Here is a 17,459-nt window from a genome sequence, read left to right as displayed (position 1 = left end):
ACTTACCTGACTTCAACAGGCTCAGCTTGTGAAACATCAGTACTGACGATATGAGGGTAAAATTCAGCAGGAAATTCCAACAACAGTCTGTCTATGAGACAAAGGCGGCCCAGGAGTTCTTGCCAGTTGTTTGATTCAGTTTGGTTCCCAAGAATACAATTTAGAACATAATCAACACCACCAATACCAATGGATCCTACGAAAAGGAAAGTAAAAATAAGTAAACGTAAAAAATAGTGATATTCAAATCTAAAACAAAACATGACCACATGACCAACAAAAATACTCTATATTAGTTTTAAGAATTTCTCTCAGAATAATTCATATTTGTAATGTTAACTGACTGAATCAATCTACAAAATTACTTCAAAGTTCTGTAACTGCTCCGTAAGAGACTATGAGAATTAGAAAGTCTGCTACGGAAAACAATAAAACATGCTATAGCAACTTTAGGTAAAAAGTTATTACCAGCTTTAAGTATTTCTCTACCAACTGCCAACTCTCCAGCTTGGCCTTTGCATAATTCCAACAGTGTTGATATGGACAGCTGACTTGTGCGGCTGAAAATGAGAGGAAAGCAACGTCAGTCCTGCATCCTGGATAAAATATACATCAGCTGGAGGGGGGTAACGTAATACCTTGTGATGAAGTGGGAAAAACTCATATTCAGGAGTATTTACTTGCCCACCATTAAAACTGCATTAATGATGTCACCAACAGTACTCATTATTAGGTTTAATTTAAAAAATTTTACCTTCTATGTTAAGCATAGACTCTTCAATATTGGCTCTTAGATAGCAAGTACTGATTTAAATATCAAACCAGATAAAAGGTTCATTTTCATTCCAAATCTTGCAAAAAAATACACATCCAGACATTTTGATTTCTGAGTTTTTAATAAGACTTTCTTACACAAGAACCTTCCCATTCAAAACCCTTACATTCTCTTACATAGCCAGAGTTGAGTTCCAAATAACGTAAAATCTCCTTACAGTATTTCTTAACGGTGTTCAATCATTCAACTGACTAGATAAACAACCTAGCTTCAGAATTTCAGGACATGGGCAACAAACAAGTGCCATGAAAGCACTGAAGTTCTCAGAAAAATGCATACTAATATTGGAAAACGACATGATTTTTCCTCTGCATTTTGTAAATTATTTGTTTTCCCATGTTTTCAGATACTGTAATGTTCTCTTTAAGCAAGAAGACGTCTAACACTTTCAATCTGCAGGCTTGTGTAGAGAAAATAATGGAGGCAAAAAACAGACACCATAAAATGAGAAAGAACAAGTTAAAGACCCTCTATAAACTATGTCATGTTTAGGGCTTTGCACTGGTTCTTTCCAGGTCAGTAATGGCCAAGGAAGCGAAACTGGAACAGACCCAAATGATTACAATTTGGGTGCTCTGAAATGGTAACTAGAACAGTAAAAGTTACAGGTTGAAGCCCTGCTAGAAACCAAATCTCCCTCTTAGAAAACGGCAGTGTACATGTTGCATAGCAACCAGATGTCTTGCCCTTTGGATTTTGAGCATAGTCAGAAACAGTGGTGGCCTGCTCAAAGACGGCAGCTGACCACGCAGCTCTGAACGTGTGGTGCTCTCTGCAGTCCTGCCAATAACCCAATCTCATGCATCAGGCTCCTGAAAGGGCTCACTATGCCACTTCCCATTCCAAGGCTTCAACCCGTAATTTTCCCCTTCTGGAGCACCCAAATTGTACACATTCAAGTCTGTTCTAGTTCTACTTTGTCGGCCATGACTGAACCAGTTTGAACTGGTTCAAAGACCTGGTCACCTGGTTTGGGAAGGAAGAGAAAGACTGGAGCTCCGAATTGTGTAATTGCAGAGGCCAACCAAGGGGGATTTGACTCTTTTTACCATCTGAGAGCTGCTAGGATGTAAAAAGATGGGAACTGCCAAACAACTGTTTATTGTAGCTATGCTTATTTTTCCCTCTAATATGTCAAAGTACTGATTTGCCTTACAATGGTTCCTAATGAGACTAAATTTTCATTTTACATGTTGTGTGACTTTTCCCCCCTAACAACTTCCAATACCTCCCCTTCCACCAGCCCCTGGTAACCACTAATCTATTTCTGTCTCAATGCTTTTGCCTATTCTAGATATTTCATATAAGTGGGATCACACAATATTTGTCCTTTTTTGTCTGGCATATTTCACTCAGCATAATGTTTTCAAGGTTCATCCACATGGTAGCACATATCAGAACTTCTCTTTACAGCTGAATAATATTCCACTGTATGTATATACTACCATTTTGTTTATCCATTCATCAGTTAATGGACAACTGGGTTTTTTCTACCTTTTGGCTATTAGTGATTATGCTTATTACATGAAATGTGGTCCCACATTTTGTGCTAAGAGAAAATAAAAGAGAACCATTGGTTGAATTCATGATAAACGGAGAAATACTGAAGTTGTTAAGGACTTCATTTTACTTGGATCCACAATCAACGCCCACGGAAACAGCAGTCAAGAGAAATCAAACGAAGTATTATTGCATTGGGCAAATCTGCTGCAAAAGACCTCTTTAAAGTCTTAAAAACCAAACATGTTACTTTGAGGACTGAGGTGCGCCTGACCCAAGCCATGGTATTTTCAATTGCCTCATATGCATGCACAATCTGGACAATGAATAAGGAAGACTGAAGAACTGACACCTTCAAATTATGGTGTTGGCAAAGAGTATCGGTCGCCCTGGTGGTGCAGCAGTTAAGTGGTATGGCAAGCTACGGCTGCTAACTAAAAGGTCAGCAGTTCGAATCCACCAGCCATTCTTGGAAACTCTATGGGACAGTTCTACTGAATATACCATGGACTGCCAGAAGAATGAACAAATGTCTTGGAAAAAGTACACAGCTAAAATGCTCCTTAGAAGTGAGGATAGCGAGACTTCATCTCACATACTTAGAACATGTTATCAGGAGGGACCAGTCCCTGGAGAAGGACATCATACTCGGTAAGGTAGAGGGTCAGCAAAAATAAGGAAGACCCTCAATGAGATGGACTGACACAGTGGCTGCAACAATGGCCTCAAACATAGCAACAATTGTGAGGATGGTACATAACTGCGCAGTGTTTCATTCTGCTGTACACAGGGTCGCTATGAGTCAGAACTGACCAGACAGCCCCTAATAACAGCAACATTGGTCAAATAAAAGTATGGCTTGTGCTCCTTTATACTGTCACTGTATCTCAAATCCTTCTACTCCTCAATTAGGGTTGTTATTGTTTCTTGTCAATTTTCAAGGCTATTTCAGGGATATATGGAATACGTTTTTATTATATGACAAAAACTGTTTTAATTAAAATTACAAAGGAAACAACTGAACAGGGTTTTTTGTTTGTTTTGGTCCTAATAATAGGTAACACAGGTATATTTTTACTTGCTTCTATCCTGTGTAATTCACTCTCTAAAATGAGATTATTCCTTACAGATATATATGTCAACTATTATTCTTATCAAGTGGGCTTCAGGTTTAGAATGTTATTTTAAAACAGGAAACAATCAATCACAATACAATAATAATGTGGAAGTCCATGCTATTTGTTATTGTGACTTTTACTTGCCATTAATTCTTCTCTATTCCTTCAGATCTTTAAGAACTACAGTTTAATTTGAAATGTCACATTAGAAAACAATATTCAAAGACTTAATAAATACGTAACAAACACTCACTAGGTGTAAGGCTCTGTGTTAGGCATTTTTAAAACAAGATGATATGAAGCAGTTCATCACTAAGTCCTTACCTATTGGCATCTGCACACTTGACTAGAATGGTGTCTACAACTGGTCGGAGAAGTCTCTGAAGTTTGATTCTTTCTGCCAAACTGTGACAAGGAGTATATACCAGCATGGCTCTTAACGTTTTCTGGGGAAAAAAACACTGAAGGTCAGTTTAACTACATTTAAAAAGAATTTGAGACAATGGCCTAACCTGGGACAATTTGGGCAACAAAATAATAATGACAGGAACAGATTATAATCCATAGAATGAACCAAGAATATACGCTACAAATAGATAATTGAGTAAACAAATAAGCGAATGGTGTACAAACAAAATGAATTTTCCACTACAGTAGAATTCCAACTAATAAATATAGACTGAATAATAAAAATTTTAAAAATCACCACTTGGCAAACAATACAGTAATAACTGTTTCGGGCAAGAATGAATCATAAACAGATACTAAAATTAATGGGAAAAATTATGGTGAGAAACTGGGTATTTATACAGTTTCAAAGTATCTCCCCACAAGACCGTCTTTAATTACAAGGGGAAAAGAGTTAACATTACAATGAAAAAACCTCACAGGCACATTTTAACCAACTGGTTGAAGTTAACATGACTAGTAATTAGGACAAAGCAATCTCCCGTGCCTCCTAATACGATGCACTGAGAAAGACATCAATTCTGTGGCATTCTTCCCCAAAATAACACATATCCTGAGTTAATCATGAGGACACACCAAACAAATCCAAACTGAAGGAAATTCTACAACACAACCAGTCAGTACTCTTCTTCGAAAGTATCAAATTCATGAAAGACAGACTGAAGAACGGTTCTAGATTGAAGGAGACTATGAGGCATAACAATTAAATGCAATGTATGATCCTGAACCGAATGCTGCATCAGAAAAAGAACATTAGTGGGAAAAATAGTATAATCTCAGTATCTGTAGATTAGATAAAAATAGATTAGATAATTGTACTATATCAATGTTAATTTCCTGTTAATTTTGATAACTATACTATGGTTACATAAGATGTTAACATCTGGGGATTCTGAATAATAATAGCTACTATATAGTCAATGTTCATACAGTGTGCCAGATATTATGGTAAAAAGTTTTTTACACAATCTCATTTCAAACCTAAGAGGTAAATATTTTCATTATTTTACAGGTGAGAAAATGAAAGTTTAAGAAAGGTTAAGTAAATTTCCTAAAGGCACACTGCTAGCAAATAGCAGAAGCACAATTTGAATTAAGGTCTCTGTAATCTTGACCCTATGTCCAAGCCCGGGCTAGTCCTAGTTTAACCAGCAGATGATTCAAGTGTCCCTGTTTGGATGATAAATTCTAAGTATACCCAACTTTAACCCCAAGTCCATAACCATCATGCTATGCTACCTCTCAAGAAGATTCATCAGGCACAGTTGTTACAGGATGGATTAGAAAAAGATTGAGGGTGAAAGCAGGGAGACCATTGAGTTTTTAAAACAGACTAGGAAAGAATTCTTCTAAAGGAGTGGTTCTGAAACACTGATGACTTTATCACCCAGATGACGTGGCAATGCCGGAAGACATTTGTGTTTATCATGACTCAGGGGGTTTGCTACTGGTATCTAGTAGGAAGAGGCCAAGGATGCTGCTAAACATCCTACAAGGCACATCACAACAAGCCCCCCACACCCCAATAATTATCTGGCCCAATGCCAATACTGCCAAGATTGAGAATACCTGTTCTAAAGAGATATGTACTCAGTAGAGAGAAAGCAGAATTAGTCTACAAAACTATAAACAGAATAGTGTCTTCATTACTACATCCAAACTATGAAAGGCAACTTCCAACAGGTTAAACCAGAAAAACAACACAGCAATCTATCACAGAACGTTCTGTAAAAAGGCTCCTGAATTTCCATACAAAAATGTTTATTAAAAATCAATTCTCCTTATTGTCTATTAATATAACATTAAAAAAAAAACCAAAAAAACTTAAAAGTAACTTTGATCATCTTGCTATCTCATAAAGCACTTTTAGTCATGTATAAGTTATTTGCTCAGGAAAAATCTAAAGATATAAACAGCAAGACATTCCTACTTACAGGTAGAAAAGTAAGTAGTACAGGTAGTCCCCGAGTTACGACGTATTCGAGTTACAACAAATAGCACTTACAACTGCCTTTTTTTTTTTTTTGTATATTTTATTGTTGGTAATAAGGACTATATACAAAGTTGCAGCGCATAATTTGCTAATGTTATCATTCTCATGCCAACCCCCAATGACAAATAAAGATTGGATTTATGAAGATATTGATAATAAAAGGCAATAATAATGAAAACTGAAAAAAAAAAAAAAAAAGAAATAGTCTACTTACATCAGAGCCAACTTACGACATAGTCATTGGAATGAAACCCCATTGTAAGTCGGGGACTACTTATATACAGGAAAATTTGTATATTGGACATTTTGATCAAGGATTCTATAGTGAAATACTGATCAAAAGGGAGAAAATGCAGAACAGAATTTCAAATTCTCATGGACCCCAGACTTTCCACAGCCATGAAGGCTGAATGAACCCCCAAAACTACTGAGCTGAATTAATCTTTAAACCTTAAACCAAAAATATCCACTGAAGTATTCTTAAAACTAAACAGTAGTTTAGCTTAACTAGTTAAAAAATGTCTGCCTTGAGCATTAGGACCTTTTAAGAACTATCTATATGAGATCAAACTGAAAATAGCAACTGGAAAGATTAGATAGGAACCCTAGGGAGCAGTGAGTTTATGTTAATGAGGGAGGAACAACAAAGAAAAGGAGCGTGAGAATGGGTGCACAACTGAAAGAATGTAATTCATGTCACTGAATTGTATAGGTAGAAACTGTTGAACTAGTGTATGTTTTACTGTGTTTTATTCCCAACAACAACAAAAATTTTGTAGAGATTAAAATCAGTAAAATTCAAATGAAGAGATTAAATGGAAAAAATGCAATTTCCTGGGATTACAGAGTACAAATCCACCACCTGTCTGTCAGTCTGTCACACTACGGTAGCTCAAGTGTTGCTATGATGCTGGAAGCTATGCACTGGTATTTCAAATATCACCAGGGTTAACCATGGTTGGCAGGGTTCAACAAAGCTTCCAGATTAATCCAGCAATTCCACTCCTAGGAATATATCCTAGAGAAATAAGAGCCATCACACCAATAGACATGTGCACACCCATGTTCACTGCAGCATTATTCACAATAGCAAAAAGATGGAAACAACCTAAGTGCCCATCAACAGATGAATGGATACATAAACTATGGTACGCAGACACAATGGAATACTATCCAAGGATAGAGAACACTGATGAATCCACGAAACATCTCACAACCTGGATGAATCTGGAGGGCGTTATGCTGAGTGAAATAAGTCAATCACAAAAGGACAAATACTGTATGAGATCACTATTGTAAAAACTCATGAAAAGGTTTACACACAGAAAGAAACAATCTTTGATGGTTTCGAGGGAGGGGATGTCTGGGGAGGGAAAACAACTAACTAGACATAGATAACTTTGGTGAAGGGTAAAACAGTACACAGTTCTGGGGAAGTCAGCACAACCTGACCAAGGCAAGGTTACGGAAACTTCACAGATACATCAAAACTCCCTGAGGGACCGAATTAATGGGCTGAGAGCTAGGGACTACGGTCTCGGGGGACATCTAGCTCAATTGGCATAACAGAGTTTATAAAGAAAATGTTCTACATCCTACTTTGGTAAGTAGTGTCTGGGGTCTTAAAAGCTTGTGAGCGGCCATCTGAGATACTCCACTGGTCCTACCCTGTCTGGAGCAAGGGAGAAGGAAGAAAACCAAAGACACAAGGGAAAGATTAGTCCAAAGGACTAATGGACTACAACTACCACAGCCTCTACCAGAATGAATCCAGCACAACTAGATGGTGCCTGGCTACCACCATCAACTGCTCTGACAGGGATTACAATACAAGGTCACTGACAGAGTGGGAGAAAAATATAGAACAAAATTCTAACTCACAAAGACCAGACTTACTGGTCTGACAGAGACTGGAGAAACCCAAGAGTATGGCCCCTGGACACCCTTTTAACTCAGTACTGAAGTCACTCCTGTCAAAGATTAAACAGGCCCATAAAACAAAACGAGACTAAATGGGCACACCTGCTCAGGGGCAGGGATGAGAAGGCAGGAGGGGACAGGAAAGCTGGTAACGGGGAACCCAAGGTCGAGAGGGGGAGAATGTTGACAAGTTGGGGGGTTGGTAACCAATGTCATACGTGTATTAATTATTTAATGAGAAACTAATTTGCTCGGTAAACCTTCATCTAAAGTACAATAAAAAAAAGAAAAAAACCCAGGCCCCCAGATTTAGATTAGGAAGAAAGGCTTGGAAAATTAGCCAATGAAAACCCTACGCGTCACAACAGAATAGTGTCCAATATAGTGCTCAAAGACGAGCCCTCTAGGTTGCAAGGAACTCGAAACACACAGTGGCCTCAACAATGGACTTCAGTATACCAATGATCATGAAGATGGAGTAGGAAGGACCAGACAATGTTTTGTTCTGTCACATATAAGGTCACCTAGAGTTGAAGCCTACTCAATAACAACTAACATGGGATAAAAATGAAATATGGATTTTCTGAAATCAGATAATGTAGTTATACTGTATCTTAAAAACGGTATCTATAAAACATTAAAAAAGACCCCATAATGATATGCGCATGAATAAAGCTACTTACTAAAGCAGCAACGTACACTTTGTAGACAGGGTCAGCACAGACCATTGACAAAACGTTGCAGCATGCTTCCACCACGTCTCCTGAGATACTGGTCTGGGAAGACCCACTGGTGGCTCCAACACTTGGACTGCTTCCACTGCTGCCCCCCGAATTTCCAGTGCTCTCCCCATTTGCCAACAGCAGGGCCCCACTAACATCATGGGAAAGACGCCGGAGGGCCATCTCTCTTACATTCCAGTTTCTAGAAAATAAGCAGCCGACGAGTTCCATTCCAAACACCTACATCAAAGAAACACAACAAATTCAATGTGAAGAAAAACTAACGAACCCTGAGTATTCTGAGTTAAGCTTGATTACTAAGAAAAATGTGACATTCTTAAATCGTCATCATACTACACAACTACTAATACATCTATCCACTTAAAAAAATCAAAAGGAGGAATTTTATACTCAGGTTTAACTGGTAATTATCAAAAGTCACTAACGTTTATTAGCTCAAGTAAAATTAAGAGTGAACTCTGTTAAGAAATTAGATGGCTATACATACATTTCCATGCCTAACTGCTGCCTGTACCCTCACGCTTATAAAACAAAACAAACTGTGAAGAGCCTCAACTTTGTATTCATATTAAGGCAGCTTACAGAGAAAAAACTGGAGCAAAATCTAGAAAAGCCAAGTGAAGTCAAGAAAGGAATCAGTGCTTTCAAAAAATAGTGTTTAAACTTTTTTTTTAAGTCAAAGATCTTAAATTATTTTATTTATGTCTTGAACATACAGGTTGAAAAAAAAGCACTATACATAAAATAGGTAGGATCAGAATAGAGCGGAAAAATCGAAAGACTAAAGGAAAAATGCTTGTGTCCAAATCAGCAAAGGATAATGATACACCTATAATTAATTACGGTCATCACTACCAGGCCTACAAATTCAGAGTCCCTGAAAAAAGCAAACGATAAGTAGTCCTGACATTATGGGCCAATTAGCAAAAATAAGTTTAATTTCTAAGATAATTTACCATCTGAAAAACTTCTAAATATTAGAGATAAATAAACACAATTTTGGGGAAAACAAATCATGACATATTTATGTGTTCTGTTATAAAGTAATAGTAAAGAGAATAAATCAACTAGAATATACAGAACTTCTTATATGCCTGGCACTGTAAGTAGCATTCTGCTATTTAGGTCTTAATTTTGTCTTACATAATATTCTTCATAAAAAAACCTAGGAATATACAGCCTAGTCCAAACTAGTGTTTATGCAAAGCAAGCTAGAAAGCTGTCTTAAAAGAGCGGCATCTGATAGCTCAGTATCAACTTGGAAATTTTTATTACAAGGTCTCGTGAAGGGAAAAGTAAGGCTCTATGTTAAATATTATTAGTGATCTGGATATAAGAAATAAGATGTGTTTATTAAGTTTTCAGATTTTATTAGATTCATTATGGGTTACCAATATGCTGGGAAAACATAATTAAAAAATACACATAAAAAAACAAGACTAATATTAATATAAACAACTGCAAACTACAATGGAGCCCTGGTGGTGCAGTGGTTAAAATGCTCGGCTGCTAACCAAAAGGTTGGCGGTTTGAACCCACTAGCCATCTGTGGGAGAAAGATGTGGCTGTCTGCTTTCGTAAAGATTGCAGCCTTGGAAATCTTATTGGGTAGTTCTATTCTTGTCCTGTAGGGTCGGTATGAGACAAGATCAACTCAATGACAAACAGTTTTTTTTAAAGGCCATAACAGAAACCCTGGTGGCCTAGTGGTTAAGAGCTATGGCTGCAAACCAAAAGGTCAGCAGTTCGAATCGACCAGATGCTCCTTGGAAACCCTATGGGGCAGTTCTACTCTGTCCTATAGGGTCACTATCAGTCAGAATTGACTCGATGGCAACGAGTTTTTTTTTTTTTAAATAATGGTCATAAAAAGAAAAAGAAAACAGGCTTAATGAATTAACGTGGCTATTTACAAATTTAACAGTATATGTGAGCAAGATTCTCAAAAATAATTATTTTACTTCACTAGTGTCTATTGGATACTACAGGTTAACTAGCCACTATTGAAGACATAGTCTGGTTTGGCTTCTACATTTTCTAAATAATGCGCAAAGAGCCAACAACAAAGAAAATCCTTAGAAATGAACAAACAAGCAAGCAAAACCCTAATCACTGAGGATGAAAAAACATTTAATCAGAAGAGAAGGCGAAGGAATGGTAACTGTCTTTACAAATGAAAATGACTATTACAAGGTAAATACCACATATATTTTTTCTTATTCACCCACTCAGCAATTATTAAGTACCTACTGTATGCCTTGTGGAGCCCTGGTGGCACAGTGGGCACAGTGGTTAAGAGCTTGGCTGCTAACCAAAAGATCGGCAGTTTAAATCCACCAGCCACTCACTGGAAGCCCTATGGAGCAGTTCTACTCTGTCCTATAGGGTCACTGTGAGTCAGAATGGACCCAATGGCAATGGGGTTTTTTGTTTTTTTTTTTAATTATATGCCTTAGTATGCAGAAAGGGGAAACTGAGTTTAAATGGCAGCAAATAAGAAAAACGACAGGAAAATATTTAGCAGGAATGGGGATTAAACATTGGAATGGTTTCTTTGGACAACCATTTATATTTGTTAGCTCAGGAAGAGATGTTTCTAGGGATGGGAGGTCAGACTACAAAGAATTTTTGAGGTTTAAGCTCTACAATAATTATCAGAGTATTAACGCCCAAAGTAAAATTAAAAATTTCAATGGAGTAAGAGTCATGATGCAGTAAAGCATAAGTATTTTCTTAAATTGTAATAACTGGGGTTTGGGAGGAGCCCTGGTAGCTCAGTGGTTAAGAGCTCAACTGCTAACCAAAAGATTGGCAGTTTGAATTCACCAGTCGCTCACTGGAAACCCTACGGGGAAATTCAACTCTGTCCTATAGGGTCGCTATGAATTGAATCGACTTGACAGCAATTGGTTTGGTTTTTTTTGAGGGGGTTGGGAGGAGTGACAACAGTGTTAATTGGTCTATGCTTCCCTGAGAAATGAAGAACAAAGAATAACTTACCTGAATCCATGGCTCAGCTAAGTCTTTATAAGCAGGAGGGATCTGCTGAGTTCCATAATGAGTAAGGTTAAAATTGCTCTCTTGGTTCCTTCTTTGTGATCCAGCTAAAGGCTGCTGTTGTGTGGTTTGCTGCTGTGCAGCTCGGAGAGAAGAAGGGGAATCCACAGGGCTTGACAACTCATGGCTAAAATGAAAAATTAACAAAGTTCGCTAAGAAAATTAACAGGTTTAAATAACACTCGAGAACATTTTTATTTTTTGTTAAACACATACGAATCATTAATTCAAAATTGTTACCTGTAGAAATCATGGGATCTCCACTTAGACCTACAGAGGGGACATATTAGAGGTTCTCTATTTCTTCTACATTCTTCTGCCCCTGAGAAATCAGAGAAAAAAAGAAAACTTACAAAAACGCAAATGCTTAACATTAGGTTAAAATACTTTGATATAATATTTACTTCAACACAGGCAAATTCAGCAGGTTACATTATTCTGATGCTTGTACTTTTTGTGAATATCATTTTGTCAGTTATGATAATATGTACATTGCTTACTAATTTTCTAAATGTTCTACCCCATGTGTTTACCTGGCAATGCCATTCCAAATCCTGCTTTGGTGTCACCCTCTCTGTAACACCTGCCCAGGCCTTCTTCCACCTCCCTCCCTCCCTGTACACTTTCCAGACCAGAATTATGTTTCTAATTCTGTGTGCTCCTTCTATTACCACATGTAACACACTGCACTGTATTTTCTTTTAATAGATCCTAAACTTCAATTTGCTGAAGACTTCACCTAGGGTCTAGATATATATTTTTTCTTTTCTCACCAATCTTCCCTCACTTATAGAGTAACCTTGTTAAGCAAGCATGGGGAAGAAAACAGCCACATACAAATTGACATGCAGTGGTGGTGCAGCTTGTTTCTGCAGCCATCTTCACACACTGTGAGACTTTCTTCATCAAGCATGCCCAGCAAGCAAATAGGACACATCTGCTCCTCTTCATCTTTTATACTATAAGGGAAAGAGAAAGCATTAAATACACAGTAATAATAATAACAATACAAGAAGTAATGTCATATGCTGAAAACAATTTCTGCTTGTTTATAATATGAACAAATTAGCCAGAAATTCTTAAGAGCATCTTAAATAATTACTTGACATTTCTTTCTTCTATCAATATACAGTAATTTTAAATGAGATTCACATACCTGTGTATTTACAGACTGTGTGTGCGAGCTAACCTGTTCTTGCCATGAATACAATTCAATAACGAGCTATAGGAGATACATGGTTATCTCAAAATTTTGTTTTGCTATTGCTAATTGCCTCCATGAACAACTACTTCCCTTGCCAGACCAGAAGAACTGGATGGTGCCCAGCTACCATTACTGAACATTTTAATCAAAGATTCCATAGAAGAATCCTGATCAAAAGGGGGAAAATGCAGAAAGAAATTTCAAATTCTCATGGACTCTAGACTTCTTGCAACCATGGAGGGTGGATGAACCCCTGAAATTATTGCCCTGAGACAATCTTTAAACCTTAAACCGAAAATATCCACTGAAGTCATCTTAAAACCAAACAACAGTTCAACTTAACTAGTAAAAAAGGTCTGCCTTGGGCATTACACTCTTTTAAGAACTATCTATATGGGATCAAATTGACAACACTAACTAGGAAGATAAGACAGGCACCTTAGCGGACAGTGAACGTATGTTAACTAGGGAGGAACAATTCAGAAAAGGAGGGTAAGAATAGTTGCACAACTCGAAGAATGTAATCAATGTCACTAAATCCTACATGTAGAAATGATTGAACTGGTGAATGTTTTGCTGTGTATTATTTTCAACAACAAAATAAATTTAGAAAAAAAATTTTGTATCATACCTTTCGAATAAACAAATTGCTCTAAGGCTGACTGTGCAAACACACAACCTTTAACTACATGCAATAGTTTTAAGATTTCAAGCACTGAAAGGGACCCTAGAGCTCATCTATTCACCATCCTAATTCTGAAGGCTCCTCTCAGACACTTTTGGTGGGAGTATAAACTGTCCAACTTTCCTAGGAAAAAAACTAGAAACTTATGTCACATTTTATTTTTGTTTTTTATTGTTGATAAAAGTACACACAAGAAAACATCCATCAATTCAACAATTTCTACATGAATATTTCAGTGACATTGATTACCTTCTCCAAGTTGTTCAATCACTCTCATCTTCCTTTTTCCAAATTGTTCTTTCTCCATTAACATGAACTCACTGCTCCCTAAGCTGCTGCTGCTTCTTTTTTTTTTTTAAGTATTGTACTTTAGATGAAGGTTTACAGAATAGTTTCTCATTAAACAGTCAGTACACATATTGTTTTATGACATTGGTTAACAACCCCATGACGTGTCAACACTCTGCCTTCTTGACCTTGAGGATCCTTTTTTTGGTGAAAATATATATTATGTCACATTTTAAATGTACACAATCTTTCATCAGGAAACTAGATTTCTAGGAACCTATCATAAAGAAATAAACAGACAAATATACAAACATATCTGCATGCGAATGTTCACTGCAGTATTATTTAGCATAATGAAAAAATGGCAACAACCAAATGGATATCAGAAAGAAGCACGCATGAACGCACACACACACGCACACACACACAATTATGGTACACTCAGGAACTACAGAGCCTTTTAAAAGAATCAACTAGATCCATAAAAAATGACAAAGAAAGATGTTCACAACATTCTGTATGGTGAAAAAAAGTAGATAAAAGTCTAATAGATACAGGATGATTCCATTTACGGTAAAATAAAGCAAAACTGCAACAGACAATGGGCAATATATCTGATATATAAAATATATATAACATACAGTACATAACATTGTAAATATTTGTATATTCCTAATAAAGTGCTTTTAAAAATCAGTAAAAAAATATTAATAGCTCAATAGTAAAATGGGCAAAGAGAAAAAGGCACTGGGATAAAAAATAGCCAATAAACATGAAAAGACATCTAACTCCATTAATAAGTATAAAATATATATTAAAGTAATGAGGCCATACCTTATTTTATTGTACATTTTTAGATGATCTGATTGGTAAAAATTAAACAGACTGGTAACATCTGGCACTGATAATGGCATAGGAAAACAGGTTCTCATATATATTGTAGGTAGAAGTAAAAATGAAAATTTTGGAAGGGAATTTGCTAGTTGTTCTTAAAATATTAAATGTACATAGCCATGAACTAAAAATTCTATTTTCTAGGATGCTACCCTACATAAACAGGATGTGTAAAAAAAAGAAAATGTACTGCATTTAATAAGCAAACAAAAAAAAAATCAGAGATGTACTAAATGTTAAAGGCAAGAGCAAAGTAAATTGGGGTATATCAATATAATTTTATATAGTCATAAAAAGAGACAAGTGTGTCTTTTTGTGTTGACTTGGGAAAATATTCTTGATATATTAAAAAAAAAAAAAGCAAGTTGCGGACCAAATTATGGCATGACTTTGTTTGTCTGAAAAACTACAAGAATATAGCAGAAGTAATGGTGTGTGGGGTGTGTGTGTGTGCATGCGCAAGCACGCGTGTGTGAGGAATTTTATTTCCCTGCTTTACATAATTTTTAAAAGCTGCATCAAACTGTGAACAATGGTTATTTTGTGTGTAGTTAGACTGCAGAGGCTTTCATTTTCTATTTTATAAACTTTTTTGTTTGAACTTTCATAATGTGATGAATGGCTTTTAAAGTCATTAACAGCATTTCCTTTAGAACATAAAGACAAGGCCCGGAGATGTTAAATAACCTGCTCAAGGTCATAAAATCTGTTTGTGGCGAAACTATAATTAGACTTTAATACTGGAGAAGAACATCCATCCCATAACCTACCTATCCTTACAAAGTCCAGATTCTCTGCTAAGCTCTGGTTTTCTACTGGGCCCAGGAGTGCACATCTACTGTCTTAAGCTATAATTCCCAAAAAACAGGTCTGAGTGACTGACAGCAAAATAACCAGTTCTTCAAGTGCACTCTCCAAAAAAAAGGTGAACAACCAGGTTAGCAAAGTCATAATGTGTGATTCCAAGGTGAAGGCACACTTACCAGTGCCTTTCTCTCCCATCTTATCTGCCCTATCTCTTTTCATTATTAGGGAGCTACCTGGAGAGGGAAAAGCTGTCAAAACATGCAAGCATTAATAAAAAACAAAAACAAAAACCCACATTACAGAAATGACTTATACAACAAACTCTCAGGGTCATCCACCAAAGAGGATATTCAAATGGCCAACAAGCACATAAAACTATGCTCTGATTTACAGTGGTTACCAGGAGTGGGAGGGTGTGGGAAAAGGGGGGTTCTGCTTAGGGAGCACTGAGTTTATGTTAATGGTGGTGGAGTAATTTGGAAAAGGACAGCAAGAATGGTTGCACAACTTGAAGAATGTAATCAATGTCACTGAACTATACATGTAGAAATTGTTGAACTGGTGTATGTTTTGTTTTTATGTTTTCACCAAAATAAAAAGTTAAAAAAAAAAATCATTCAGGATCAACTAATTTTTCAAATAATTATACCAAAATTAGTTTATTAAAAAGACTTAGGACAAATTCCACAATTTAGTCAAATTGTATGTCAAGTGCAACTTATTAATTAAGTGCTTGCTGACTAAAAAAATAACATTCTAAGGTTATTTCTGCCCATCTTTTTCCAAGTATACATTTTGTAAGCACCGGATTATTTATTCATATACATGTACAATTTCATATCTGTAAAAATTTTATCATAAAAATTCCACTTGTCAATAAACTGTTTATATGCATAATTTTTAATGGCTGTATAAATTCCCATTGATTAGACAGATCCTAACTACTTAACTATCTATTTATTGTTGGACATTTGAGCTGTTTCCATATTTTAAAAAACCATGATAAACATCTTTTTGCTCACCTTTCCTACATTTCAGATTATTTCCTTTTTAAGCAGCTTTTTCAGAAGTAAAATCACATGCGTATAGGACAGGGATTAGCAAACTACAAAAGGATTCAATAAGGCTGCTGCCTGCTTTGCAAATACACTTTTATTGGAACTCAGTCACACCCATTACTTACATATTATCTTCAGGCTATTAGGGCAGAGCTGAGTATTTGTGAAGGAGTCCTAAGGCCCCCAAACCCAAAGTATTTAAAGTGTAAAAAACTAACCTGTGATAACACAACCTAGCAACAGCCATTAAAATTTTTATTCCCTCCATTTTTTTATGCACCTATAATACTTTTTATATATAAAAACTGGGTTCATGCATGGTATGTAGTACTGTAATCTGGACTCTGTCTCACTTATAAACATATTTCCATGCCATACAATAGTCTTCAAAAGCATAATTTTAAGGCTGCTTAAAATAGTCATAATATGGGTATACTTCAACTTAACCATTATCTTGCTGTTGGATATTTAAAGTTCTTACCAGTTTTTCACCACAATACTGTGAGAAACAGTCATAAAGTCTTGTGAATTACTCAGATTAAAATTTCTTAAGAAAAAAAAAGTATATTTAGTGGATCAAAAAATATAAACATTTTAAAAAGTCACTTTTTTTTTTTTTTACAGAAAGGCTCTATTACTTTACATATAGTGAATCATATACTTACAAGAACTGAATTGTCTCCTTAAAAGAGTCTCCACTAATTTTGTAACTTTTTATTTTTAATAAGCATTTCTTGGGTTATTAGGTTGATTGAAGTTTTCATTCTTGTTTGTACCTTGAAATTCTTCTTTTGTGAATATTCTCTTTTAGATGCCCTCTGTCCTTTAGATACTAGGATCCTAAACCCTGCTTGCAGCTATTTTTTCTTTTGGAAGGGTGGGTGGGTGG

At 36.2% G+C, this 17,459-nt stretch overlaps 1 protein-coding gene across 4 annotated transcripts in view; it reads right to left on the bottom strand.

Moving 5' to 3' along the window:
* MAP3K1 (mitogen-activated protein kinase kinase kinase 1) overlaps positions 1-17,459 on the bottom strand; it is a 77,799-nt gene that overhangs the window by 11,949 nt on the left and 48,391 nt on the right. For 3 of the 4 annotated variants that reach the window (XM_023734983.1, XM_023734985.1, XM_023734986.1), the window contains 8 exons: positions 17,052-17,117; positions 12,472-12,593; positions 11,875-11,956; positions 11,578-11,761; positions 8,518-8,796; positions 3,778-3,899; positions 469-560; positions 7-196 (listed from right to left, as the gene is read on the bottom strand). In XM_023734983.1, the coding sequence (XP_023590751.1) occupies positions 7-196; positions 469-560; positions 3,778-3,899; positions 8,518-8,796; positions 11,578-11,761; positions 11,875-11,956; positions 12,472-12,593; positions 17,052-17,117 (1,137 nt within the window). The remainder of the gene's footprint in view (positions 1-6; positions 197-468; positions 561-3,777; positions 3,900-8,517; positions 8,797-11,577; positions 11,762-11,874; positions 11,957-12,471; positions 12,594-17,051; positions 17,118-17,459) is intronic. The other variant, XM_023734984.1, reaches the window with a different exon arrangement.

This window comes from Trichechus manatus, unplaced genomic scaffold (genome assembly GCF_000243295.1).
Source record: "Trichechus manatus latirostris isolate Lorelei unplaced genomic scaffold, TriManLat1.0 scaffold00074, whole genome shotgun sequence".
Lineage (NCBI taxonomy): Eukaryota > Metazoa > Chordata > Mammalia > Sirenia > Trichechidae > Trichechus > Trichechus manatus.
Note: the sequence above shows the minus strand (reverse complement) of the source record. Positions and strands in the feature narration are given on the sequence as shown.